Source organism: Vipera ursinii, assembly GCF_947247035.1.
Source record: "Vipera ursinii genome assembly, chromosome: 3".
Classification (NCBI taxonomy): domain Eukaryota; kingdom Metazoa; phylum Chordata; class Lepidosauria; order Squamata; family Viperidae; genus Vipera; species Vipera ursinii.
The window spans coordinates 33,757,682-33,784,115 of NC_139516.1; the positions used below are offsets into that span (position 1 = coordinate 33,757,682).

Consider the following 26,434-nt stretch of genomic DNA (forward strand, 5'->3'; position numbering starts at 1 on the left):
TGTGTCCGATTTTTAGAGACTGCATTCAATTTAGCAACATTGTTCTGACAAGAATCGAAAGTATATTATTGATATTAAATATCTTTATAGATAGGAAGAGTGTAATCTCTTAGAAGAAAATATGCAAGATGCAGAATAAACAAAATCTTAAATATCTGCTCCAAGCTCAGCACACTGTTTGTCTGATATGTGATTTGCTAATGATTCTATGATGTCAAGTAGAAGAGGTTGACTGAGAGACCGTAGATTTGGCAGCTTGGATACCTTCAACAGATGAGATAAAGGGAAAATGATTAGTTATTACCATGAATCCAGTAATATGTTTTGTACAAATTAATATTTTATTTTTTCAACTGAGCATAATAAACCTAATCTTAATACAGAAAACTAATGTAATGGAACATGTTTTTCCTTCCATGAAACAAGCAAGTGTAGCAATAATGAGAAGACACAGTTAACATTTAAGGTTTTCCATTGCTTTGTTCTAGTTCTCATTTCTGCAAGATGTAGCTTTTGAAAACTAGTGATGAGATTCTTGAACTAAAATCAATGGAAAAGAAGTTTAAACAATGGCTTTTAACAGATGAAATCTTAAAATATTAACATGTTTATAGTGCTTAAAAATTTAAATAATTAAAAATTTAGCTAAATACAATAAATCCAATCTCCAAAGCCAATTTCTAATTTTACAAGGGAAATATAGTTTGGATTTAGTAAGAAGATGACTTCCCAAATATAAATCTGTGTATTATTACAGAATATTTCTACAAGTATAACCTTGTAGAACTGCATTGAAACCAACCTGAAAAAAGTAATAATAAATATGACTTCCAATTGATCCTATTGTAGTTAAATGCTGTATCTTTCTTTAGCCCTAATAGACTTGTGCTATGGATTTTGAATTATTTTCCCTCTGATCATATAACTTAGGGCTTTTCAACCAGTGGTACAGGTACCACCTGTGGTACATTGGCCAATGGCAGGTGATATGCGACCATCCTAAAAAAGTGGTAGCGGGGGAGGGAAATGAGCTGAACCGGTGGTAGCACTGCACAAGCCTGAGCGAGAGATGGCTGGAGCTGCAGGGCTGTCAGGGCTCAGCGGAAGCGCCAGGGATCCCAGCACGTCTGCTTAGTGCAGAAGAAGCGCCGATCAGCTGGAATGTTGCAGCATCCCCAGGGTCTTGTGATTTATATTCAGATGCTTGGCAACTGATTCATATTTATGACGGTCACAGTGTCCCAGGGTCATGTGAAGTGACCAAAACCTGCTGCAACCACCCAGCAGATGGGGGAGGGGGGAATAAAAACCAAACACCCCCCACCCCATCCTCGCTGCCAATCCTCAACAGAAATGCTCACAACAATGAAAACCTCAGACAGAAGGAAAAGCGCGGCCAGCCAGGCAGGCAGGCAGGTGTCTTGCTTGGCTGTGACTTGGGGGGCACTTTTTTCAGTGTCATTGTAACTTCGAACAGTCACTAAGCGAACTATTGTAAGTCGAGGACTACCTGTACTTAATCACTTTTTTCCTTTTTTTTTTGGTCATCAAGTTTTTGACACCTTGCTAGGCATGGTACTCAGATGTTGCCATATCCTAAAAGTGGTACAATGGGTGAAAAGGTTGAAAAGCCCTGATATAACTTGTCTATGCTGTATCACAACCATTACATTTCAAGGTCAAATTTTATACACTGCATAGCTGGACAAGGACAGGAAGAGCTGCTATTAATGAAACATAGGAGCTCTTCCTATCTTTGTCCAGGTATGCAAAGTATAAAAATTGACCTTGAAATATAATGATTATGATATTGCATAGATGAGTTATGCTACTGTAAGAGTTGCTGTTATTGAAACATAAAGGGGTGCAGTGGTACAGCGGCTTAAAGACATGGATTTGTGAGCCAGAGATGGTCAGCATTCCAGCGCTTCAAGCCCACAGGACCACCTGGTGGAGTGAGCTCCCGTCATTTGCTTCTAGCTTCTGCCAACCTAACAGTTTTAAAGCATGTAAAAATGCAAGAAGATTTATTTTTATTTTTTATTTTAATTCCATTTATATCCCGCCCTTCTCCGAAGACTCAGGGCGGCTTACAAGCTTAGCAGTAGCCTTCATTCTATGTATATGCCTGCTTATTATTATTTTATTAAGATAAAAAAGTGGCACTTTGGTGGGAAAAACTAACAATGTTTCATGCAGACCTGCCTAGATGCAAGGTGAGATCAGCAGAAGACAGATGACCTGACATCCTCCCAAACATTACAAGCCAGCATATACTGTGGATAGCACACATGCATGAACAAAATGAATTACGGTAGCAATCTTAGGCTACCAAAACTACTCTGTGGTTAAAAAGCACTACAGGCTTCCTTGGCTATGTACACCATACACTTAAAAAAAAAGAAAAGAAACATATAACTAAACTCTTCTTGGATTCTCTAGAATTAATTTCATACTTGTAAACAATGTAAATGTAATATATAATTTAATTATAATACGGTCTTAATTGTAGGACACGTATTCTTCTTATAAATAATTAAATATAAATATTATACACATACACACACTTATATGTATCAATATATTACAAGACCAATACTAACAGAAGAATGAAGAACAGGAAACATTTAAAGGGAGACATTGGGTAAGGAACACTGAAGATTAATCAAGGCAGATTAAAAATGCATAGCAAACAATCCAAAGGGAGCAACAAGAATGAAAATGAGGACTACCTTAAGCTGTTTTCAACCATGGCAGTGAAAGAGGACAGCAGATGCCCAGAACCCCAGAAAACATCCAACCAACCTTGGTGAACTGGTGAACAATGATATATAGGCAGTGTCTCTTCATGTCCAGTGCCTGGGTCCTGTCAGCTGCCTCTAAAATCTGAAGAAAAAAAAAACAAGTTTCTTGCATCAAAAAGACTCTATAAGCTAAGGCTTGTGTCTAGTGAAGAAAGGAAAACAGAGCTTTACCAGTGTTATTTTTTGCTGAGAAAAAAACAGCCACTTGTGGAATTGTGCCATGTGACCCAGCAACGGGGCAGCCTGTTCTCCTTCCTACTTGACCTTCTGAGCTCTACAGATCTTCAAAAAGTACGTGAGCGATCAGTGACAGAGTGGGGAGGCCTGCGTGGAACCCAATGGGTTGGCAAAGCAGGCCCAGTGCCTGTGGGGGACCAGCAGGGCAGAATGGGGGAGGAAAAAAAGTGGTAGGGCAGCATGCTGCAGCATCTCTGTAGTCAGTGGTAAGAGTGAATGAGTGCAGGAGTGACACCGTGGAAATAACTTTGGGACTGAGTCATAAGTATCTTTTAGGTGGTCTGTTGAAACTTTGAACAGTTGCTAAGTGATCAGTCATAAATCAAGGACTAACTATATTTCCAACAAGCGCCATATGCCTATAGATGTTCTCCAAACCATATTTTGCTTTCAAACCAAATCTCTTACAGCCTTACTAAATACACATATAACAAACTTTACAGAAGTTTAGCATCCTTGAGCTTCATAAAAACATAGAACCAGATAATGAATATGCACCATTTTGAAAGGCAGGGTCTAGTTTAATGACTTGTCAGCTTTACACTATTGGGGAAATATATGATGGCTCTGGTCTCCCAGGGATTCTTCAGAGCATGTGGACATTCAGATACTGAGATTTGTCCTATATAATTTGAAATCATCTGGTGGTTTGCCAAATGGCCATTTTCCATGATTTGAGATGATTCATGTCAATGAAAGGGGACTGCACTATTATAACCCACACAATGTATAATTTACCTTCCATTCTTGCATAAAATCAGTAAAGAAAAAAGGGAATTGGTAATTCACTACAATTAAATATTTAGAAATATTTAACGAATGAACCACATTTTTCCTAATAAGGAAATATGGATATTCTTTATCATCATTTTAAGATATATTAAATATTTGTATATTTTTTGTAATATATTTTTTGTAGTCAATAACTCCAAAAAAAGGAATGCACTGAACTCTATATTGACTATGGAGATAGGTAGACCATAGAGAGAGATAAATCTAGAAACCAATCAGACCATACAGTCCTATCTTGCAAACTCTGCAGTACTTATTTTTGGAACTTTCAACTGATTATTCCCTAGAAAAAGTATATTTTAGATAATTACAATTAGTTCCAAATTGATTCATTAATAGCAATTACCTGAAGCACATTTTCCACAGTGACATTCATTTCCAAATTCTGCTTGCAATATGCTTGAAGACGATTATTATAGAACCCATAATAATAAGGGGCAGCAAAAAGGTAGCTAAAAAAAAACAGTTAAAGAGAATTCGTGTTTCATATTATAAAGATACAAGTACCATAAACCGAAGCAGAATAGCAATAAGGACAAACAAAGATTTGACCTCTGCTTATATTCTCTCTAGTGTGTTATTGTTATAATTGCAGCTGGATAACTGAAAATTATCTTTGGCTCTGGGCCATGCACACTGCTGCCATTTCAGCCAAATTATATGTGCAGCAGCTGTTTCCCAATTCTCCATGAACCCAAATATACAGAAAGGAGATGGTGTAAGCAAAATAAAAACCCAGAATTGATGTGTTGGTAGAAGATTATTTCTTATGATGAGCCACCAAGAATCTATTTCCTTGCCTGAGGAATTTTAATCTGAATAGTGGAAAATTAGTGGGCTGGTTCCAGATCTGACTGTGATGATGCTTCTTCTATTTTCAGTAGGAATCAGAATCTACTAGAAATGGATTTTCAGGAGACAAAGAGCTTTCCAACAGGAAGAACAATGAAAATATGGAGGCTCCATTTCCTTCCTGTAACTACTGAGTGTTTTAAAGCAGGGGCCTGTCCCTAACCCCTGGTCCGTGGACCAGTACCGGGCTACAGCATGCCAGGAACCGGTCCGCACAAATAAGCGAAGCCCCATTTGTGGAATGCAGGCAGCACACAAAACCGGTCTGTGGAAAAACCTTTCTCCACAGAACCAGTCCCTGGTGCCCAAAAGGTCGATGACCTCTGTTTTAAAGCTATCAAGTCTTAGTAGACTAGGGACAAGTTGACAAGAAAAAAGATCCTGTTATTAACTTTGGAGTTAACATTCATAAAACAGGATCTCTATAGTAAATATTTATTTGTCCTCTTCCATTCTATTCTACATGACTCACAGAATCCGTATTCAGGATATTTATTACCAAATATTATAAGTTAACCTGTATATAATTCTACATCCAGAGTTGTACAAAATGAGTCACAGGTTAGTCTTTTAAGCCTTGGGTACAATCCCCTGAGATTTTAAAGTTGCAATTTTGAATGTAATGAAAGGGAAAAATAGTAAAAAAAAAATCTGGATAGTATTAAGATACCTGTAATTACTGTGTGTTTTGTCCTGGCACCACTCATTTTGGTTTGTAGTCCCTGGCATATAGAAAGAGTGTGCCCTCAGCTAGAAAACACTGAGCATCTCTGTTGTAATACCTAACATGAGTAACATATTAAACCAGATAAAGGATACAGGGAATCTTCAGGAGGCATATTCACTTCACCATAATAAATATATCGTAGCATAGATTCAAATGCTTGTTTGCTTGGGACCATTTCACCAATTGAAATATTAACTTGGCCATCTTCTGGCATAAAAGAACGAAACATGGCTTCAAAGTAACTGGGGGGGGAAAGGAAGAAACAGATTGTGTCACTGGTTGGTTGTTCAACAAATAAAATAAAGAGAAGAGAATGAAATACTGGAGCATTTTTAAATGCTTCTTTAAAAATTTTGTTTCTCAAATGCAACCAATTTACAGTGTTTTTAAACTCACAAGGGTTTTGTACTCACCATACAGATGGGAAATTCAGAAACATGCATGAATGAATAGATAGATGAATAAATAATAAATTTAAATAAATAAAATTATTCAACATTCCTTATCAAACATTTCTATTTTTCACTGTATTTTTAATGCACGGTACAGGAGGGCAGCCTGATATATATATATATATATATATATAATGAAGTCTCCTTCTGTTCAGAGTAGCTGGGAGTCATGCAAGCTTCAGCCTAATTTTTATCTTACAATAAAAAGAAGCCAAAATAAGAAATTATATTTCAACATCTGTATCATTTTGTATCATGTTTTATTAAAATGTAAAACACACCTAGAGCGAGCTGCAAGAATAGCTTTATGAGCTGGTCTTGGATGACCATCTAATAGTAGAATGATATCACAGAATTCTAGACCAGCACCTTCCAAATAGGCTTTCATATCCTGAATCAATGAGGTTCCTGCACAGGAACATAAAGGTTTGCCCAAGACGTTAAAAATTATTGACTTAATTACATCAGAACAGCTACAAATGACTTGCAATTATGTATGGTATCCACCTTTTCAGTTCAATACAATGCCATAGGAAGATCAATAGGAATTTTGTAATATTTGATAATCTAAGGTACCAAACTCCCCAAGTCAAGTTAAAAACTATAGACATGTTCACGTAGTTTTCTTGGCAATAATGTAGAACTGACTTGCAATTGCCTTCTACCAGGAAGATTTTTTTCAAATTTCTTTGTTTCCCTGAATCGTTTTTTTAAAGCCAAAGTAAGCTACAAGGTATTATTGTATTCTTTCTAAATTCTGAGACAACAAATTTATTAGCTAAGGAAAATAGTCAATAGATATGAATTACTGCACAGTAGAGTTACAAAGCTGAACATCAGAAATCTAATACCCTGGGGGAAGTTTGAAAATTTTTAATTGGCAAAATATTAATTACTTCTCATAGTGATAAGCTTTTTTTCATCCCAAGCAAAATGATCATAATCAGCAGTGTCAGAGATTAGCACATATACTTGGAAAATATAATTGGAAATATGAAAAACACATTTTCATTTTTTCCTCCTACAGAATGACTGAAGGATTGTCATTATCACTCTGCAAAATGCTGTGGCTTTAAATTTAAAGAGACCACCATATCAGTTTTAGCAATAAGAGGCAGTTAGACAAGCTATGTACATGTAGGTGCTACTACAGGTATTCCTTAACTTATTACCATTTTTTAAGGACAGTTTGAAGTTTTGACGGCACTGAAAAAAGTGAGTTATGTCTCCAAATTTATGGTCCTATAGTCCCATGATTGCACTTCAGGCACTTAGCAAGCAACTCACATTTATAACAGTTGCAGTGTCTTGCAGTCATCTTAACCCCTCCCAGCCGGCTTCCGACAAGCAAAGTCAATGGGGGAAGTCAAATTCACTTAACAACTGCATGATTCACTTATCAGCCACATGATTTGCTAAACAACTGCAGTAACGTAAAATCAGGTCTGGTCACATGATGACTCACTTAATGACTGCATCACTTAGAGATCAAAATTATGATATCAATTGTGGTCATAAGTTGAGGACTACCTGTAGTATATAATGAAAGTTGATTAGCTTACACTTTGTAGAACAGCTGTACTGTAATTCAGTTCATTTATCTGAGACAGTAATGGGAGGTTAAAAATGAAGACATCTTTCTCCAAACATTATCTTTTATTGGTTATTTTATTGGTCATCCTAAGATCTAGAATCATCCATCTTTTTTCCCCACCTACAAAATTATGTAGAATCTTACGAGTTCAAATTCATTTTATTTCAAAACTGAACATTTATGGATTTTAATTTTATCTTGTACTTCAGACTTCTATAATTTATACACAGACTGTAACGTGAAAACCATAGTTCACTTTGGATGGAAGATACATTACCAATATCAAGAGGCTGATCAGAATGTGTTCGAAGTGGAGGTTGCTGTTTTCTTCGTACTATCTCTACTATCAAAGATGAAGAAAGGTGTTCAAATTCTTTCATCATTATTACCTGATTAAAGTGTGATTCTTTTACCACAAAATTCAGACAATGTTCCTAAAAAAAAAAGCATATATGCGTATATGAGTACATATACATAGCCCTACATCATAAGAAAATCATGTTTGGAACATTTTTTCTACAATTTCAAACAACTGTAGAAAAATTCTACAATATAGTAAAGTATAAATGATCAGTTTTGCAAGCATTACAGTTAACTCTGCAATATTTATAGAAGCTAATTCTGAAAGATTCAAATTCAGAAATTACACAGCCAGTTTATCTCTTTTCCTTTGATTCTTGCCAATGTTCTTTAACAGAGTCTCTCTAAATCGGGAAAATATTGGCTTGCATACCTTCTCCTTTAGTTGCAACACCTACTTTTCTATTTTATTTAACCAATAGGATCAGGTCCATTTACTTTTTATTTTCCAATAGAGCTGGAATCTCTCTTAAATAATTCAAGTTTGCATAGTTTACAGATACATGGAAAAAAGCTGAAACACTGGCAAGAATGGGTGGTTTCATTCAAGAAAAGTACTTGAAAATTGATTGCCTGGTACTAGAATTTTCAAGTTAGTTTAAAATGGAAGAGTTTTATACATGAAAATTCATTAATTCTGCACGCACATGTGCACACACGCACGCACGTGCGCACACACACAAACTTGGAAGTGGTTTGCCATTGCCTACTTCCTAACACTAACAGACAGTGACTGACCCATGGTCACGCTGCTGGCTCTGTGCCCAAGGCAGAATTAGAACTCACAATTTCCTGATTTCTAGCCAGTGCTTTAACCACAGGCTATAATTTTGCAAAAAACCTACCTTCAGCTGATCCAGCTGAAGTTTGTTTGCATTTTCACATACTACAAGTACATTCTGCAGATCTACTGAAGCCTCAATGTATTGGACACAGAGTTGTTCCAGTCGGGATAGTTTGAAGTTAAGTGCCAACTTGTACACATCCATGATGAGCAGAACATCTTGCACATGCCCTATGCAACAATAACAAAAAAATAAATTCATTGCACATATTGCAAAGAATGTGACAGGTGAGGAAGCAGGCAGGAAAGAAAATTATTTGATTCCCAGTATTAATATTGCAATAATGAGGCTCGGCCTACATTAAAATGCTATTAAAGCATGCATGTTCCTTTATGTTAAGAAATGCAATACAGAGCAATAAAATACAAAAAGATGAAAACATTGCGATGGAAGACGAGATATCTGTATCACCCTGAGTTCTGGTAGACTTCGACCTATTATCGCAATGGAGCCTGCCCATTACAATTCTAAGTTGTGGCAGTCATTAATACTTGCATAATTGCCTCACGTAATGACCACAATCCCTGCATTCCCTGTTATGGTCATTAAATGATAGTGCAGGTCGTTAGTGTAGCACAGGGTATCTCATCGGGTGGTGGAGGCCCTGGGAGGCCAGGGTCTGCACTGCAGCATCTTTCAGTGCTCTCTCTAAACTCTTCTTGGAGTTTTGGCTCCCTCTTGTCTCTGGGGGCTAGCTGAAAGATCTGCCTGCTCCCCTCTGGCATTGGGATCTCCTTCAGCTCTGTTCCTGCACCCCACCGAAGGAGTCCATCTTTTCTCGATAGGCAGCTCTTTCAGCCAACCCCCAGAGGGAAATCAGCAGAGAAGACTGCAGATGACAATCACATGAACACATGGAGTTTGGCAACTAGTTTTAAGTCCGAGCATGTTGCCAAGGATCCCGACTGTGATCATGTGACTGTGGGGATAAGGGTGCAACCTTTTGCAACATCTGGAAATGCTTTGTGGGTCATAAAGCAACCTTTCTGAGGCTGTTGTTAATTCTGGACCACAATTAAACAAATGGTTGTTAAGTCAAACACTATCTTTATTCTGATCAGTAATAGTTCTCTAGATTCCCGGTCACAATAAAGGTCTTGCAAGATGAATCTTTAAGCTGGACAGCTATTAGCTTAATCTAGAAACACCGGCCTATAAAGCACATGTTCTGGTACTGCATATAGGCTTTTAAAAATTATCGTTTTAAAAATCTGATCAGAAAATTCTGCTCTGTAAGTAGGCTATTTGCTTGGGGAACACAAACAGGGAGGGATAATAAGTGATAAAATAACTACTTTGCTCAAGCCTTTACCTTTTCCTGTTCAATAGTGTAATATAGGAAATCACTTGGCTTATTATCTCCTGGACAGACATTGCCCTCACCCTTTCTTTGCTTTTTCTTCCTCTTATTCCTTGGTATTCCATCTCCCTTTAAGCTCAAAGGCCCAAATTCTCAACACATCTCAGCTGAAAATTCACAGCCTCAATATTCAGTCTGCTGCTGGAGGTTCTTAAATATTTTTTTAAGATTTTCTTTAAGAACTTTAAGAATGTAAGGTTCTTAAATATTTCCTTCAAATATTTCTTGTAAAGTTAGGAAAAGGCACCTTTCAGTGGGCAGCTATTACCCCCGATTGCTGAGGATTTCTAATGCACATTTTGCTCAAAGTTTCACAAATCATGTTGGGAACACGTCAGAAGCACAGCCATATTCTGATCTTTTCTGCGTCAGACAGGCATAAGTGTATCATAATTTGCCACAGATGGCGATTGCATGAAATTTGCATATGGTTTAGGTATCCTAAGCCTCTGTCATTAGTCACATTTTTTTCTTTCTTAGAAAGATGAATATTAGAAAGAGACAGAGAAAATATGCACTACTTTTCTTAGGAAGCAATTCTACTATTCTACCTTTGCGTGGGTATTTGATTTTGTCCGTGTAAAGGAACTGCATGAGCACTTCAAAGGGCTGAGCTTCCGCTTCCCGGATTGTCACTTCCAGCAGTGGCTGTAGGCAACCTATCTTCGCATTGTTGCCTGCCATTTCCTTTTGGGGCATCTCTTGTCCTTCCTCATTAACCTCTTGCTTAGATTTCTAATAAAAGAAGGAAAAGTTAGGGTTAAGGTTATCTAAAAGTTAGGCTTATCCAAGTTTTACAAAAATAAACAAACAAAAGTCAAGCCAAATAATGCTGCAAAATGAAACAAGTTACCCGGTTATTTATATAGCCCTGCATGTACATAAGCATTAAATAAATTTGCCGTTATTTTTGCTTTACCTGGTTATTAACATTAAGGTATATTCTAATAAAAATGGCAAACTAAATCTAATGACAGTATATATTTTAAGATTTACCCAAATATTACATCCTGCTGTAGGTACTGAAAAAAGAAATCACCCATCGCTTCTAGATTACTTGCTGGTAATGACCTATAAAGCTCTAAATGGCTTGGGTCCGGATTATCTAAGGGAACACCTGCTGCCGGCATCAACTTCCCATCGTCCTGTGCGCTCCCACAGGGAGGGCCTTCTCAGGGTGCCGTCGGTTAAGGAGTGCCGTCGGGTGATCCCCAGGGGGAGGGCATTCTCTGTGGGCGCGCCTGCCCTTTGGAATGATTTACCGGTGGAACTTCGGACCGCCCCCGATCTGCGTTCATTTCACCGGGACTTGAAAACCTGGTTTTTTGATCTATCAGGCCTGGACTGAAGGGGTTTTAGTTTTTAATATTGTTTTAATTGTTGGGCTTAATTAATTTAATCTATTTTAATTTTATACTATTTTTATATTGTATTTTATGCTGCCCTGTAAACCGCCCTGAGTCCTTCAGGAATAGGGCGGTATAAAAATTTAATTAATTAATTAATTAATTAATTAATTAAATTGAATGCCATTGGATTAATCATGACAGATTTGACTAGTTAACACGAAAGCACCTATTTGCAGCTCTTTTCCTAAAATCTAAATATTAGTGGCCTGTGAACCTCCTATCCATTTGCTTCATGTATCAAAATATACTGTGAATGGAGTTAACGACAGAACATAATCATTAAACTTTAGCTATTGTGTGCTTGTTACAGTAATATATTGCTATAAAGAAACCACAAACAAATGGCCTGATGGACTTATTCTTGGAGAGGAGAGCCGATTGCTGCAAACAAAGATATTTATTCTAACTTATTTTTATGGTTAAATATTCAAGAATTTACATGTTGGCCTCATTTACCCCAGAAGTTAAACTGGAAAATGGGGATCCAATAAGTATTTGTAATAAACCATACCTGTTTCAGCCTTTCTTTTGCCTGTGTAATTTTCTTCCTGAGCCATTTACAGCGAGCTGTGACAATAACTGCATGCCCTCGGACCCTCTCTTCTTTCTGTCAGCAGTAGGGAGACAACATGGAAAAAGAATAGCAGGATTGTACCGATCACTGAATCCTACAAAATTCTATATATATATTGGAAATTTAGCCAGTTTTTGAATAAAAAAGCATTGTTTATTTTTATTGAAAAAGACTGGTTACAATTATTAATTCACTATGAATGGTCATTTGGGCAGTCACTCATATAGGTTCTGTATCTGCACAAGATCTATTTTAGGAAGCTTCTACAACTGTGAAAAAATTCTGAGAGAGTATATATCCCTATATTCAAGAGGACTAATTCTACTCAGTTCTCATCTAATATAGCAGCAATAAAATTGACGCAAACTAGAGAAATGATGAATAAAAACCTGCAATGCAGTAGCCTGTGTGAATATAAAACCACTTGAACTCTAAACATATAGAGAAACAATTTGCATTTCTTTATGTTCTCTGATAATTATGGACAGGGGCTGAAAGAAAAATTCACTTTTCCAGTGGATGAACAGATATTACAAAGCCAAGGAAATGAGTACTATACAGGCTGAGAGTATATAGCAAACCAACAAGACAGTTCATCTATGGTATGTATATAAGCAGTAACTATCTCATTGTCATTCCTCTGGAATCAAGATTGATAATAACTATATTGGCACTGGCGAAGTTTCTGTTCTTAAGGTTCTGAAAACCACTGACTTTAGCTGTTTATTCATGTCTCAAAAGCAAAGATGACAATAAAACACATTTTTCACTTTCTCATCTTTCTTTTAAGCATTAGAAGAAATTCCCTAACACAGGGATCCCCAACCCCTGCCACGTAAACAGCAGGCCAGCACACATGTACACACAGCTCAGCTTGCACAAGCGTCGGGTCAACAGGTGTATACGTACACATAGCTCAACTTGCGTAAGTTGAGCTGTATGCACATGTATGTGCCGCCAGCCTGCCACTCGCGCAAGTTGAGCTGTGCACATGCATGTGTGCACCGGCCTGCTCTTCACATGGCCCGGTTCCCCTCTCTTCCTCCCAGCCACGCTGCCAAGCCGCAAAGGGGATCACTGCCCTAATAAGAGGAGCTGTGAAGCAATAGAACAAACTGCTTTAGTTGTGAACTCAGGTTCACTACATGCATTTTAGCAGACGTTAGAAGTCTGTCTGTCTGGTATGCCATTGTAACATTTTGCATGATAAATCTTACACTGATCAAGAACTTGGAGTAGGTGATCTCTAAGATTAAATATCAACACTGACTTTATTTTTCTATATCACACTGGAATTTATACCACCAATTTGTTCTGGCTCTCCAATGTTATTACACGCTTGCATAAACTAAGTACAGTACAACTTTTCTTTATCAAAATAATAGGGAAATCAAACACAGCATGGCCTCTAGAAAACTTTCCAAGCCCCTTATCAGCAGTTAATACAACCATATTGACAAATAACAAACGAAGTACATAGTATATAGATAACGGATGATGTAGACATATATCTCCTTTTCAGCCATGTCATTAAAATTCACTTACCTCCCCAAGCACAAATTCTAGATCACTGAACTGCCTGTTTTCCCATAGTCTTCCATAGTCATCATGTAAAGTACATTTTGGATAACAAGAAAACTGAAATCAAGAGTTATTGCTATGTTACAGTCTGAAATGGGAAGTTTTATTTCTACGAACCATAGTTTGGCATGAACAGATTACATAAATGTTATTAACTTTTTATGTCATTGAACCAATATAACAGTCCATTATTTAGAAGATTTAACTCCATTTGCTCTATAACATTTTCATAAGAAATAGAATGAAAAACTTTAATTAATTTATGCATACATACATACATATTGATATTATTTCCTCTTAGATCAGGAAATGTTATGCAGAATACAGAAAATGGGCAATAAATAGTATGAGAAAGAAACTAATAGTATGAGATAAGATAAAGGAAAGGAAATAGTAGCATAAGTGGTTTCTTGAAACACAACCATATGGAGGCAACTCTACATGGAAAAGTTATATATATATATAAAATATTAGAAATTTACAGCACAAACTGTTCAGAACACCCAGGAATAAAATTAGAAAGCTTGCAATGTCAGAAACTAGGGACGCGGTGGCTCAGTGGGTTAGGCTGAGCTTGTCGATCAGAAGGTCGGCAGTTTGGTGGGTCGAATCCTGAGTGCCGCGTAACAGAGTGAGCGCCTGTTACTCGTCCCAGCTTCTGCCAACCTAGCAGTTCGAAAGCACATAAAAATGCAAGTAGAAAAATAGGGACCACTGTGGTGGGAAGGTAACAGCGTTCCGTGTGCCTTTGGCGTCTAGTCATGCCGGCCACATGACCACAGAAGACGTCCTCGGACAAACACTGGCTCTTTGGCTTTGAAATGGAGATGAGCACCGGCCCCTAGAGTCGGAAACGACTAGCACGCATGTGAGGGGGAACCTTTACCTTTACCTAATGTCAGAAACTACTCAATTTTACACAAAAAGAAAAATGGTCTGAAAAGTGGTGGGAGAACACTAGTTCAAATATGAAATCACGTGAACTGGACTCTAAATTTCTGTGAATGAAAATAACTCTGCTAGATCTCGATGCTTTACACTTTAACTTGTTTCTGTGGAGCAGTGGGCTAATGCCTCCTTAAGTAACACCAGCTGCCTGCAATTAGTGCAGGTTCGCATCCCACCAGGCTCAAGGTTGACTCAGCCTTCCATCCTTCCGAGGTAGGTAAAATGAGGACCCAGATTGTTGGGGGCAATTAAGCTGACTTTGTAATGATGCCGCTGGGGTGTGTGTGAAAATCCTAATAAGCAGGCATATACATAGAATGAAGGCTACTGCTAAGCTTGTAAGCCGCCCTGAGTCTTCGGAGAAGGGCGGGATATAAATGTAATTAAAAAAAAAAAAAGTTAACATTGTTCTCAATCTGTACATCAGACCTCAACTAGCTAAAGACAGAAGGAAACATTTCCATTATATTCCATATTTTTTTATGTTTATATATCTCCCTACAAATCAATATAAGATGTAGCAGTCTCTTCCTGATCAAAGGGTAATGGTCCAAAACAGAATTCTATGAAGACAATATTAATAGTGCTGACATTATTTGATTTATTATTATTCCTATGAGGCAAATACTAAACACTAAAAATATTTTAAAAGTTGTTCACTGTCAAAATTTAAAGTAATAATCCTTATCTTCTTAAATTAATTGATGACTAATGCTTTCAATATATTACCTGAAATCTATACATTTCTCCACTTCTGATGTTATTGTCCACTGTCCCGCCAAAGATATACATGGCATCACAGATAACAGCTGCAGCATGGAAGAGTCTTCCAGTTGGTAACTAGAAACAAAGAATGCAAAATATTCCCTTTACAAATATTACAGTGCACAACCTCAAACTCAGTTTTCTTCACTGGTGCTCTGTAACCAATATTTTCTGGGTCTAAAATCAGTTTTCAAGGCCTAAGATTCAACACAACTGTGTGGGAAATACAGCACATATGCTGAGCCACTATCATATATAGATATACTATGTATTGGTCAGTTCATGCTTAAAAAGGATAGTGTCTTTTTAATACAGACAAAGAAAACCAGAGAAAATTGTCAGATCCCTTAATATCTTACTAGTCATAAGAAAGAGTAGATATATCCCCTATGGGTGAAGATCTCACTTTGTTTACCACTTCACAATGCTCCACCTCTCACCAATAGACTAGCTGTGATTTAAATGCCCTTTTTACCCAGAAACAGCCCCAATCGAACACATATACACTCCACACATTGCATAACATCAATTTCCTTAATGAATCTGAGAAACTTACAAAAGTGCAATAAAACCACAAACATTAAAACAAGACGTAAAAAACTAAACTAAAAATTTAACATATTCAGCATTAAAACTCTAAAATGTTAAAGGGCCTGAGTGAATATATGTATTCCCCTCCTAAGCTGTAACATAATCTTTTTTTCAATTCTAGTGGTAATTTGTTCCATGTTTAATAACAGCATTTATACTATTTTTATTATTCCTTTTTCCTTATAATTATTTCTCTCATATATGAAATCTATTTGTTAAATCAGAGATTTTGCAAAGATAATTAAGGGCAATTAATTATATTCTTACCTCACTATCTGGACTTGGATGGATAACTTCCCATGTCTGAGAGTCAACATCATAGCAATGAAGTTCATTAGGCAATGTATTGTCTGCAGCACCACCAAACACATATAGATGGCGATCAAAAGCAACCATAGTGTGACCATATCTCCTTTGGGGAGGAGGTGGAGATCCCCGGAGTAAGTGTTCGGTAGGGATTCGTGTCCAACTGATATTTTAAAAAACAAACGATATTTGTTAATTGAATGTTTCGTTTCGTTTTCTAAACCAGGAATACACTAAGCTGCGTCCAGGCCCAACAACTCCTCCAACAATTGTCACGCTTCACAAAAAGGAAAATTATTATAATAATGATTTTATAATTATTATAAAATTATAATTCTAACATATTTGAATAATAATAAATTGTAAAGCTAAATCCATGTAGGTCTATTGCTTTTATATAACAACAGAAATACAGAAGTAATCAGTATTACTTCAATTAAACTAAATGCTATAGTCTACTCCTGTGACCCAGTTTGATATTGTAGTTAAGCCACTGGACTGGAAACTGGGAGACTGAGTTCTAGTCCCACAGAAGCGCAAAGGCAGATGGGCGACCTTGGGCCTGTTACTCTCTCACACCCTAGGAAGAAAGCAATGGCAAGCTACTTCCAAAAACTCTTGCCAAGAAAAGTGCAGGGAGTCCAGGCAGTCACCAGGAGTCAAAAACAGAATTGAAGGCACACACACACACACACCTCTCAGAGCCCTCTCCTGGTTTTCATTTTCAGTAGCATTTTCTTCAATGTTTCCATTGAACTTTATTTCCCTCAGAACTGACAATTTTCTCCTGGCTATACCTTATAGAAATGTATTTATTAGACATATTTCTACGCTACTGAAATCAAAATGACTCTTGGCATATTACAAAGAAAAAAACTGTAATTTAAGATACAAAGAAGTTAGAATAAAAAGATAGCAACATCAGATAAAATCAGGGGAATGCTTTCCAAATCAATTTTCAAGAACTTTTGAATTTAAATTACAGTAAACATTTCTATAGATATACCTGTGATACTCATTTATAAACTTATTTGATTTTGCTCAGTTATGTTTCATACATACATTTTTTCTTTGAATTCGAACTGAAAAAGGTTATTGGTAATCTTTGCTCCACTCTGGCCAGAAAAAACAAACATCTTCTCTTTGCAGACAGCTACAGGAAAATTACAGCATGAAGGGGGAATCTCACCAGTCTGTTTAATCTGAAAAGCAACACCACAAAATAAATTGCAAATGTCTTGTTGAAACCTGCAATCTCAGTATTTCTCTAGATCTATATAATATAGAATCATTGTTAGTATGAAGAATGAAATGTATTGATTTGTTCATACTATCAAAAATAAACAGGAACTAAACTTTTTCAATCCAGGTACTGAAAGCTCAACAATTTGGGTTACATATCTGTGTTGTTGTTGTTGTTGTTGTTGTTAGCTGCGAAGTCGTGTCCGACCCATCGCGACCCTATGGACAACATCCCTCCAGGCCTTCCTGTCCTCTACCATCTTCTGGAGTCCATTTAAGCTCACGCCTACTGCTTCAGTGACTCCATCCAGCCACCTCATTCTCTGTCGTCCCTTTCTTCTATTGCCCTCGATCTTCCCCAGCATTAGGCTCTTCTCCAGGGAGTCCTTCCTTCTCATTAGGTGGCCAAAGTACTTGAGTTTTAGCTTCAGGATCTGGCCTTCTAAAGAGCAGTCAGGATTGATCTCCTCTAGGACTGACCGGTTTGATCGCCTTGCAGTCCAAGGGACTCGCAGGAGTCTTCTCCAGCACCACAGTTCAAAGGCCTCAATTCTTTGGCGCTCAGCCTTTCTTATGGTCCAACTTTCACTACCATACATTGCAACTGGATGTGTACCCTTGCCAAAAGTAAAAATACATTTAATAAGCCTATGTCTAAAAATGAGGATTTCAATCTTAGTTACCCTAGGTTACAATCCAGCAGGAACAATATATTTTAAATATAAAAAATTGCACAGAGTTAGCACTATACAGCCAAACTTTGTTCAAAAGTGTTTTGAAAATAGTGACAACTGTTGAATTAGCAATATCTATTTCGCCCTCCCCAGTACATCTTCAAATAAATTAACCTCAACTCTCAATGAGGAATTATATTTTAACTCAATACTTAACAATATTAAGATATTAATAGTCAGTTTTCTTACCTCTTCCCAACATGTTAAATCTCTGTCTTGTAAACTAATAGTCCACATATCATTTAATCTGTATTGAAGGAAAATACACCTTTTAATGTACTTTTAGGAATGTAACAGTAACAGCACAATCTATTTTATCTGAGGGAAAATTTCCAATCCAAGGCCCTAGGAGATATTAGAACTGTACATTACAAGTTCCCTAACAGCTCAAAATGATAAAAGCCAAAGTTCAGTAATCCCAAAGAGACTGGGATTTGGGGGCCAAAAGGAGTACAATGTGCAGCCAATAATCCCTGTCATTCATCTTCACTATAAGCAATTGTCATAGCCAGAGTTCCAAGACATAACACGTGGATTATGCGTCAAAGATTATTTCTCATCTTCTCTTCCATATGGGGAAATTAATTTATGGAAAATCTGAAGGAGCTTTTTGAAAGAGGTTCTATTTTTTTTAGCGTAAGGAATTGATTCCAAGATCCTAAAATATATTCAAACATTTAAAATTCAATCATCTGTATTCCTAATACCCCTCCATGAATTTCTTTTGGATTAGGAAAGAATTATACTGGAGAGACAAGCAACTATCAGAAGTTGGGGAGACAGTAAAGAACTTATTATAGTCTTTAGAAATAGGTTTGGCTACATAGTATATATTCTTACTCATTAATTTTCTTGAGAAAGAGGTTCCAGAAAATGGAAACAAGTTTTTCCAATGAAAAAACATATGTTAGAACAACAAAGTTCATACAATTTATTTCATTTAAATTCCTTGATAAATTGCGAACAGATTAGGCCTTCTTAATTATCAGTTTCTGAATATCATAATAAAACAACAGTAAATTAAAATACTAATAAAGGCATGTAAGTAAATATCTTTATCCTATCATATCAAGAGTCTTAAAAATGAATGGTTTTATAATTATTAATAAAAATAATCATAGTTTCAGACAAATAATGTATCTTACCGTGCATTTCCATCATATCCTGCAAAGATCCACAGTTTATCACTATAGACAGTTGCACCATGAGCTGACCGGGCAACTGGTAATCTAAAATAAAGACAAATTTACCAGTATCTTAACTGATAATACAGTTAGACAAGTATGATAAAAGCTGATTATTACATACCTAAATGAATACTATCAAAATGTAACTATTTGGGAAATAGCTAAGTTTAGTATAGAACACCATATACTTTATTTGGCTACATGCTACAAGAATTTTTTACTGGAACAAACCTATACAATATCTCTGATCTGGATGATATATATTAGATTTGAAGATGAACATATGTTTTACCTGTTTTACCTTACTATTCTTCTAATTTTATGTTAGCTGGCCAGAACTGCTTAGGATGGATGGAGAGATAGATGGATAAATAATTTAGATCTCTAGATTTTGGTACTTGTAGTTTAATGAGAGCAGAAACAAACCAACACATTAAAAACTCCAGATCCTCCCTCAGGCTAAGCAAAGTGTAATTCAGTTACAGTTGCTTGTCAAGAAAAAAAAGCAACAGTTAATTGAATGTTTTTCTTTCTACATTAGTGAAGTCAACTATAGAAGTAAGGTTTTATTTATTTATTTGTTTGTTTGTTTCGATTTATATACCACCCTTTTCCCGAAGGACTCAGGGCGGTTTACAGGGCAAATTAAAACAGTGCAATGTACAAATTAAAATAAAATTAGATTAATAGCCCCCAAACAGTTTAAAATTTAAAATTTAAAACCATTAAAACCCCTCAGTCCAGGCCGGCTAAATCAAATAGCCAAGTTTTTTAGGTTTACCTACTAAGTATATAAAGAGCTGGCACATTTTAACAGCCTGTTTTTTTAGTTTTAGTTTGATTTGGGATCCTGACTAAAAAAAAGCAACTGTTCCTTTATTTAGAATTGTCTGCAAAACCAGCCACTGATTCCTGCCTTTTATTGATTCTTTTTGATTGAAAGAAGACTGCTACCATAGTGAGTTTAATGTTATTACTATTTATCAACTGACAAGGCCAAAATTTTGAAATCTCTAGATACTTTGCAGCCTTCATAATTATATACAAAATTACTACTCTGAGTGCTGTTCTATACTTTTTACAGGTTTATATAGTAATACATACACTCTTACCTTCCTTCTATCTTCCATTCAGTCCACTGGCCTGTTGCAAGTTTATATTCAAAAAGATCATTTTTGTTCTTCAGGTTGGAATTGGAATATATATCTCCAGTGTAGCCACCTACATATTAATGTTATTATAAAAGAGACAGTTTGCATAATTTAATAATAAGTTATTACTTATAACAGGGCAATAAATATGGTTACATAAAGCAAACCAATTAATGCTTTTATAGTTCATAAGAAACTTACATGATATTCAGAACTTGTCATGTCTATATTGTGTAACTTATATTGATTTTTTATTTACTGGTATGTTTTGCATTATGTCTGATTCTTGCACTGTTTTTGTGCTGTCAGCTTATCTTGTTCCATATTGTTTTCAGACCTTATTGACAATCATTAAAGTATTCTATGATAACATTTATCAATTATTTTTCTGTCAGTGCTATATACGTTTGTTGTTAACTCATGTTAATTCACCAAGATTCCAAATTATGCATATAACCCAATTTAGCCTTCTGATAACTCACCAAATACAAACATGCTGCTTCCATAAACTACTGCTGAATGGTGATACCTTGGTGCTGGTGGGGTCCCAGTAGTAAAAGCCCTATGCAGGACAACACACAACAGTACGTTGAAATAAAAAAGGTTTAATTAATATGGCACTTTAATGAAAAAACATGTAAATGTTGATTGTGTGTATTTTTAAGTTAATGTCTTTCATAGCAAAAGTGGCCAAAACAAAACAAATATAGATCAGCAAGGGTTTTTAGACTGCCTGCCATATAACAAAAAAGTTCTTTGGAGGTCATAATTTACATCTTAGAACAAAGGAAATATTTTCACTTAACAACACTAGTAATAAAATAGAGATACAGGCATCCTTTGAAAGATGAAAGGCAGTCTGTATGAAGCACATATTTTTAAAATATTAAAGCTGTTGTGCTTTTTTTCCAAATGACTGTAGCTCCTTTGGAAGCCACCACCGTCTACAAAAGGGCAAAGATGTAGATACTTTGCTTTGCCTGTTTTTCAGCTCTACTAAAATAATTTTACTGGGTTGGAATAAGATAGTTAAGTAGGTAGGTAGGTAGAGCACCGTATTTCATATTTAAATTAGCAACATTCTTACATATTTTATGAATTTGCCAGTTATATGTAATTGCTCCTCTGTATCAGGGGTGTCAAACTGCCGGCCTGTGGGCCAAATGGATCATAGCGAAACCGTGCCCACCCCATTGCCAGCAATGGCAAAGAAGTCGGGGTACGTCGCGACACGTCATGTGACGTTGTGAGTTTCACAACCCTGCTCTATATAATCTATGAACATCTTAAATATTTGTTCAGAAGAAATTTGGGCACTTGATAAAATTCTGTGATAGTATATTTTATCATTTTACTATTATAAAACATAGAATCCTGAATATATTTAGTTACAACAAACTATAGTAAATATATTTAAAGTTACATGCTCATTCTATAAATCTTTTAAAAAGTTCAAAATTGTTTTTCTCTTTCTAGCATGCCTTTAACTTATTTTGACTCCAAATCAGAACATAAAAATAAAGTATATTGCCATCATGAAAATAAATAATTTCTCATTTTGTCAAATATTCAGAAGCTCTAATTCATTCAAATATTGGTAATATGGGACATTTATTAAAAGTAGAAATGTACCTGCACCAAGAGCAATCCTTCACATCAAATCTTAACAGGTCATTCAACATAGTTTTCCTTCAAAGTAAGGAAAGCAATATATAAATGTATATTCAGAAGTCACAAAAATATTATTAAAGAACCTTCATAGATGAAAGAAATTTACTCAGCTAAAATCTACCTATTATTTGGTTTCTAACCATTTTTAAATCAAATGAGAGAAAAACAGTAACTTCTTTAACAATTATATTAGAATAAATTTTACAAATAAATATAATTAATAGAAACAGAATATTTATAACTTAAAACTTTGCTTGTTCATACTTGTTCCCTAAATGCCTCAAGCAAATGTCTTATTTATGCTTTTAATAATTTGTTTGAAAATTACTGACTCAGTAAAGACTACGTTTTGGGTAATAACACTAAAATTCCCTTCTTTGAAAGCTGTAATGGTAGGATGACATAAACCCCTTTTTACTAAAAAGGCTGAGCACCAAAGAATTGAAGCCTTTGAACTATGGTGCTGGAGAAGACTCCTGCGAGTCCCTTGGACTGCAAGGCGATCAAACCGGTCAGTCCTAGAGGAGATCAACCCTGACTGCTCTTTAGAAGGCCAGATCCTGAAGCTAAAACTCAAATACTTTGGCCACCTAATGAGAAGGAAGGATTCACTGGAGAAGAGCCTAATGCTGGGAAAGATTGAGGGCAAGAGAAGAAGGGGACGACAGAGAATGAGGTGGCTGGATGGAGTCACTGAAGCAGTAGGTGTGAGCTTAAATGGACTCCAGAAGATGGTAGAGGACAGGAAGGCCTGGAGGAACATTGTCCATAGGGTCGCGATGGGTCGGACACGACTTCGCAACTAACAACAACAACAACAACAACAATCTTAGTATCTTCAAATGTTATATTTTCAGGGCTAACAAAAGTTCTTTCATTTGCAAATTATATAGGAATTATTTTTACAACAATCATAAAAGCAACCACTGTGCACTAGACAAAGTAAAGCATATTCCAAGTAGATGTAAATAAAATTGCTATTGCACTGACCCTTCCCATTGAGATGACCTCAGAAATTTTTTATATGTTGGTAAATCCTTAAGCATGCATTTTCTGAAACAATATATATATTCTAGCTAAAGATCTATTACTGTCATGTTGAATGGAGACATTTCCAATTTAAGTGGAAACTCAGATAGATAGACTGTTCATATTCTAGACTGACTGACCGTCTTGGATATTCCTGTCACAATTTTTAGCTTACATATTACATAGATATATTGGATACGATCACAATTTCCAGTCCGTTGAATTATATTCACATTTTTTCAAGACCTTGAAAACCTGGTTCCTGTGCCTAAGACTTGGGCCCTGCGCATAAGATAGAGCCAGTCTAGTGGCTGTGTGGATGACTGGTTTATTTTTCATATTATGCATTTTATGTATTTTACTGCAAGCTGCATAGAGTCAGTCACATAAAAGTGAGATGGTTTATCCCAGCCTTTTCTTGAGGAGAAATATTGTGGGGAAGGTGGAAGAAAAAGCCAGGAGGCTTATAGATGTAGTCATCACTTTTGGTACGCCATGGCATTCTTCAAGGGAAAAGAGTTAGGCATTCCAAGACGATCCTCACTGTCTTTGGCCCCTTAAGTGTTTTCCTAAAGAGAAAGTCATGGAGCAGGCAAAATAGAGTTAACACATCTCAAACAGGGAAGAGGAACCTCTGCACCCAGATGTCTATGGAGATTCTCAGTCATCCAGATCTTGAAAGAAAAACAAGAAATTCCAGTCGCCTCATGTAATCCTTTGGGATTCTGCAGCCAGAGCATCCAGAGATTCCCATCCCAGTTTCAAGTGGTTAGAAATACTCTTGCGAACTACTCAAGTCCAGTTTGCCTTTTTATGCCCACACTTTTTTTAATATGAAGTGAGAAAAGAAGGTGCTTGCCTAGCAATATTTTCATGACAGGCAATATTTAAGAGGAACCTCCATCACTGTAAACATTCCAGTTTCCTTTGCTTCTTTCTTTTCTTTATCACGGTAAGAATTGCATAACGGACATTATTTCCTAAATAATCCCTTTTTACTCCCATCACAATCTCTGCATCCTTATCTTAGAAAACCTTGTCTGGAAAAAACTTTATGTGTGCTCTTACTAAAGTGAACCATGTTAGGCAGCGGGGAAGCGCAAAAGGAGCCAGCATTTGTTTTGTGTGGGGGCACAGGAGGGGCTACAACCAAAAGGAGGAACGTCGGGAGACTCACCCGTTATCCCCACCAAAGACGTAGATGGCATCTCGATAAGCGACCACGGTGTGTTTGCTACGGCTGGAAAGAAAAGAGAAGACAACCTTGGTTTACATCCCTTCCCTAAACCAGAGTTTCCCAACCTTAGGAACTTGAAGATGCGTGGACTTCAACTCCCAGAATTCCCCAGCCAGCATAGCTGGCTGGGGAATTCTGGGAGTTGAAGTCCACGCATCTTCAAGTTCTTAAGGTTGGGAAACGCTGCCCTAAACTGCCCTCCGGTCCGGGATTTCGTCGGTGGCTCCTACAAGCTGTTCAGCCCCACACCAAGCCGAGCCCCCCCGCAGACCCCAGATCCCCAGAGACGCCTCACCGAGCCCCGACGAACTCATCGCAGGGCGGGAGGCGGCGCCACCGGTGCACCGTCTCGAAAGGCCCGAAGTTCAGAGTCAGGTATTCGACGCTGTCGGAGCAGCTATGATCAAAATCTACGCTGGGCGCCACTTTGGACCGCCCGCCAGAGTCGGCCGCAGCCGCCATGGCCCGGCTTTTGCTGCCGAGGACATCGACCAGGACCGAACGTCGACTACAATTCCCGACATCCCACGGCCCCGCCGAGACCGAGTCTTATTCGGAAATCCGACTACAATTCCCAGCATGCCATATGCTTCCTGGAGTAGCATTTTCAAGGGTGATCATTTCGTTTTCTAGCTTGTGTTCTAATTATACGTGGTACTGATCATTGAGTCGCATATGTCCTTTCGAACTATGTGTTTCAATTATGCTGTAACGTGGCAACGGCAGCCAAACGTTCAAGACAAAAAAAAAAGCTTGTGAACTATATAGTAAAATTGTGATTCAGGCAGCCTAGGATGAACGTATAATGATAGTCGTTTCAATATTAAGAGAGCATTTTGTTAAATAGGAGGGGGCAGCAGGGCTTTTTTTGTCATAGAAGGCTCAGAACGGAGTTCCGGCACCTTTTTTGGATGGAACCTTGTAGGGTAGGCAAGGTGGGTTGTATGACATGTGTGAGTTCCGGCACCTTTTTCTTTTACAAAAAAAAAAGCACTGGAATAGAATATGAATAGAACAGAATAGAAAATGAATAAAAATAGAATAGAATAGAATAGAATAGAATAGAATAGAATAGAGAATTATGGGAATAGAATAGAATAGAAAATGAATAGAACAGAAAAGAATAGAAAATGAATAAAAATAAAATAGAGAATTATGGGAATAGAATAGAATAGTTGTTATTGTTGTTAGTTGCGAAGTCGTGTCCGACCCATCCCGACCCTAGGGACAATGTTCCTCCAGAATAGAATAGACTAGACTATAAACTATTAGAAACAGTTCAGTTTCTCAACTTTTATAAAAGATGCCAAAGACCATGTTGACTGTGAAGACATAAAACTTAGTTTGGCTTTTCAAATGTAGGCATTTAAAAGACAATTTGAACAGAAATTAAAGGGAATGATCACAAGTAAGATAATTTATCTATTAGCTTTGACTGATATCTCCCTCTATACCTTTTTTTACAACACGAGTGCCTACTAGTTTTCACTACAAAGTATGGTGAATGGATTCAGCATGGACATGTATTTGTGTATTATTTGTGTAGCTTTCTTCAGGAAAACGAAATGGGATTTGCTAGAACCCGATAGTTCTCAAAAATTGTACATTCAAGAATTTCATATTTTGCATCAATAAGGTATATAAGCCCAAGGACATTTCCTCCCAGGAATGTTTTTCATCAAACAGTAGTAAAGTAAAACTATGAATAAATTAGGGCAGAAAACGATAAAAACCAAGTTGACACTAGACATTGCAATCAATATTGTGCTGTTTGCTTATATACTTATCTTTTTCTATACTTTATAGGTCATATGTTTATATGACCTATAAAGCCCTAAATGGCATGGGTCCAGATTATCTTTGGGAGCACCTGCTGCCAGCATCCACTTCCCATCGTCCTGTGCGCTCCCACAGGGAGGGCCTCCTCAGGGTCCCGCCGGTCAGGGAGTGCCGGCGGGCGATCCCCAGGGGGAGAGCATTCTCGGT

At 36.9% G+C, this 26,434-nt stretch overlaps 1 protein-coding gene across 3 annotated transcripts; it reads right to left on the minus strand.

Moving 5' to 3' along the window:
• Positions 1-65: 65 nt before the first annotated feature.
• LZTR1 (leucine zipper like post translational regulator 1) lies at positions 66-25,183 on the minus strand. Of its 3 annotated transcripts, none has more exons than XM_083359570.1 (20): positions 24,744-25,183; positions 24,389-24,451; positions 22,144-22,200; positions 20,994-21,073; positions 20,473-20,581; positions 19,319-19,402; positions 18,363-18,420; positions 17,260-17,399; positions 16,159-16,360; positions 15,265-15,375; positions 13,552-13,644; positions 11,944-12,039; positions 10,575-10,758; positions 8,664-8,833; positions 7,736-7,892; positions 6,146-6,272; positions 5,505-5,654; positions 4,180-4,285; positions 2,806-2,886; positions 66-264 (listed from the first exon to the last, which is right to left on the minus strand). In XM_083359570.1, exons 1-20 carry the CDS (start codon positions 24,908-24,910, stop codon positions 148-150), a joined length of 2,352 nt encoding a protein of 783 aa, XP_083215696.1. In that variant the 5' UTR covers positions 24,911-25,183; the 3' UTR covers positions 66-147. The 3 variants fall into 3 exon arrangements, with proteins under 3 accessions (XP_083215696.1, XP_083215697.1, XP_083215698.1); XM_083359571.1 differs by having other exon boundaries at positions 2,733-2,886; XM_083359572.1 differs by lacking the exon at positions 13,552-13,644.
• Between the last annotated feature and the right edge of the window lie 1,251 nt (positions 25,184-26,434).

Coding starts and splice junctions, on each gene's coding strand:
- LZTR1 (XM_083359570.1), bottom strand. CDS start 24,910: ATGGCGGCTGCGGCCGACTCTGGCGGGCGGTCCAAAGTGGCGCCCAGC. Junction 8,834..10,574: donor AATCAAATACCCACGCAAAG/GTAGAATAGTAG, acceptor ATTGTTGCATAG/GGCATGTGCAAGATGTTCTG. Junction 2,887..4,179: donor CTGTGGAAAATGTGCTTCAG/GTAATTGCTATT, acceptor TTTTTTCTTCAG/ATTTTAGAGGCAGCTGACAG.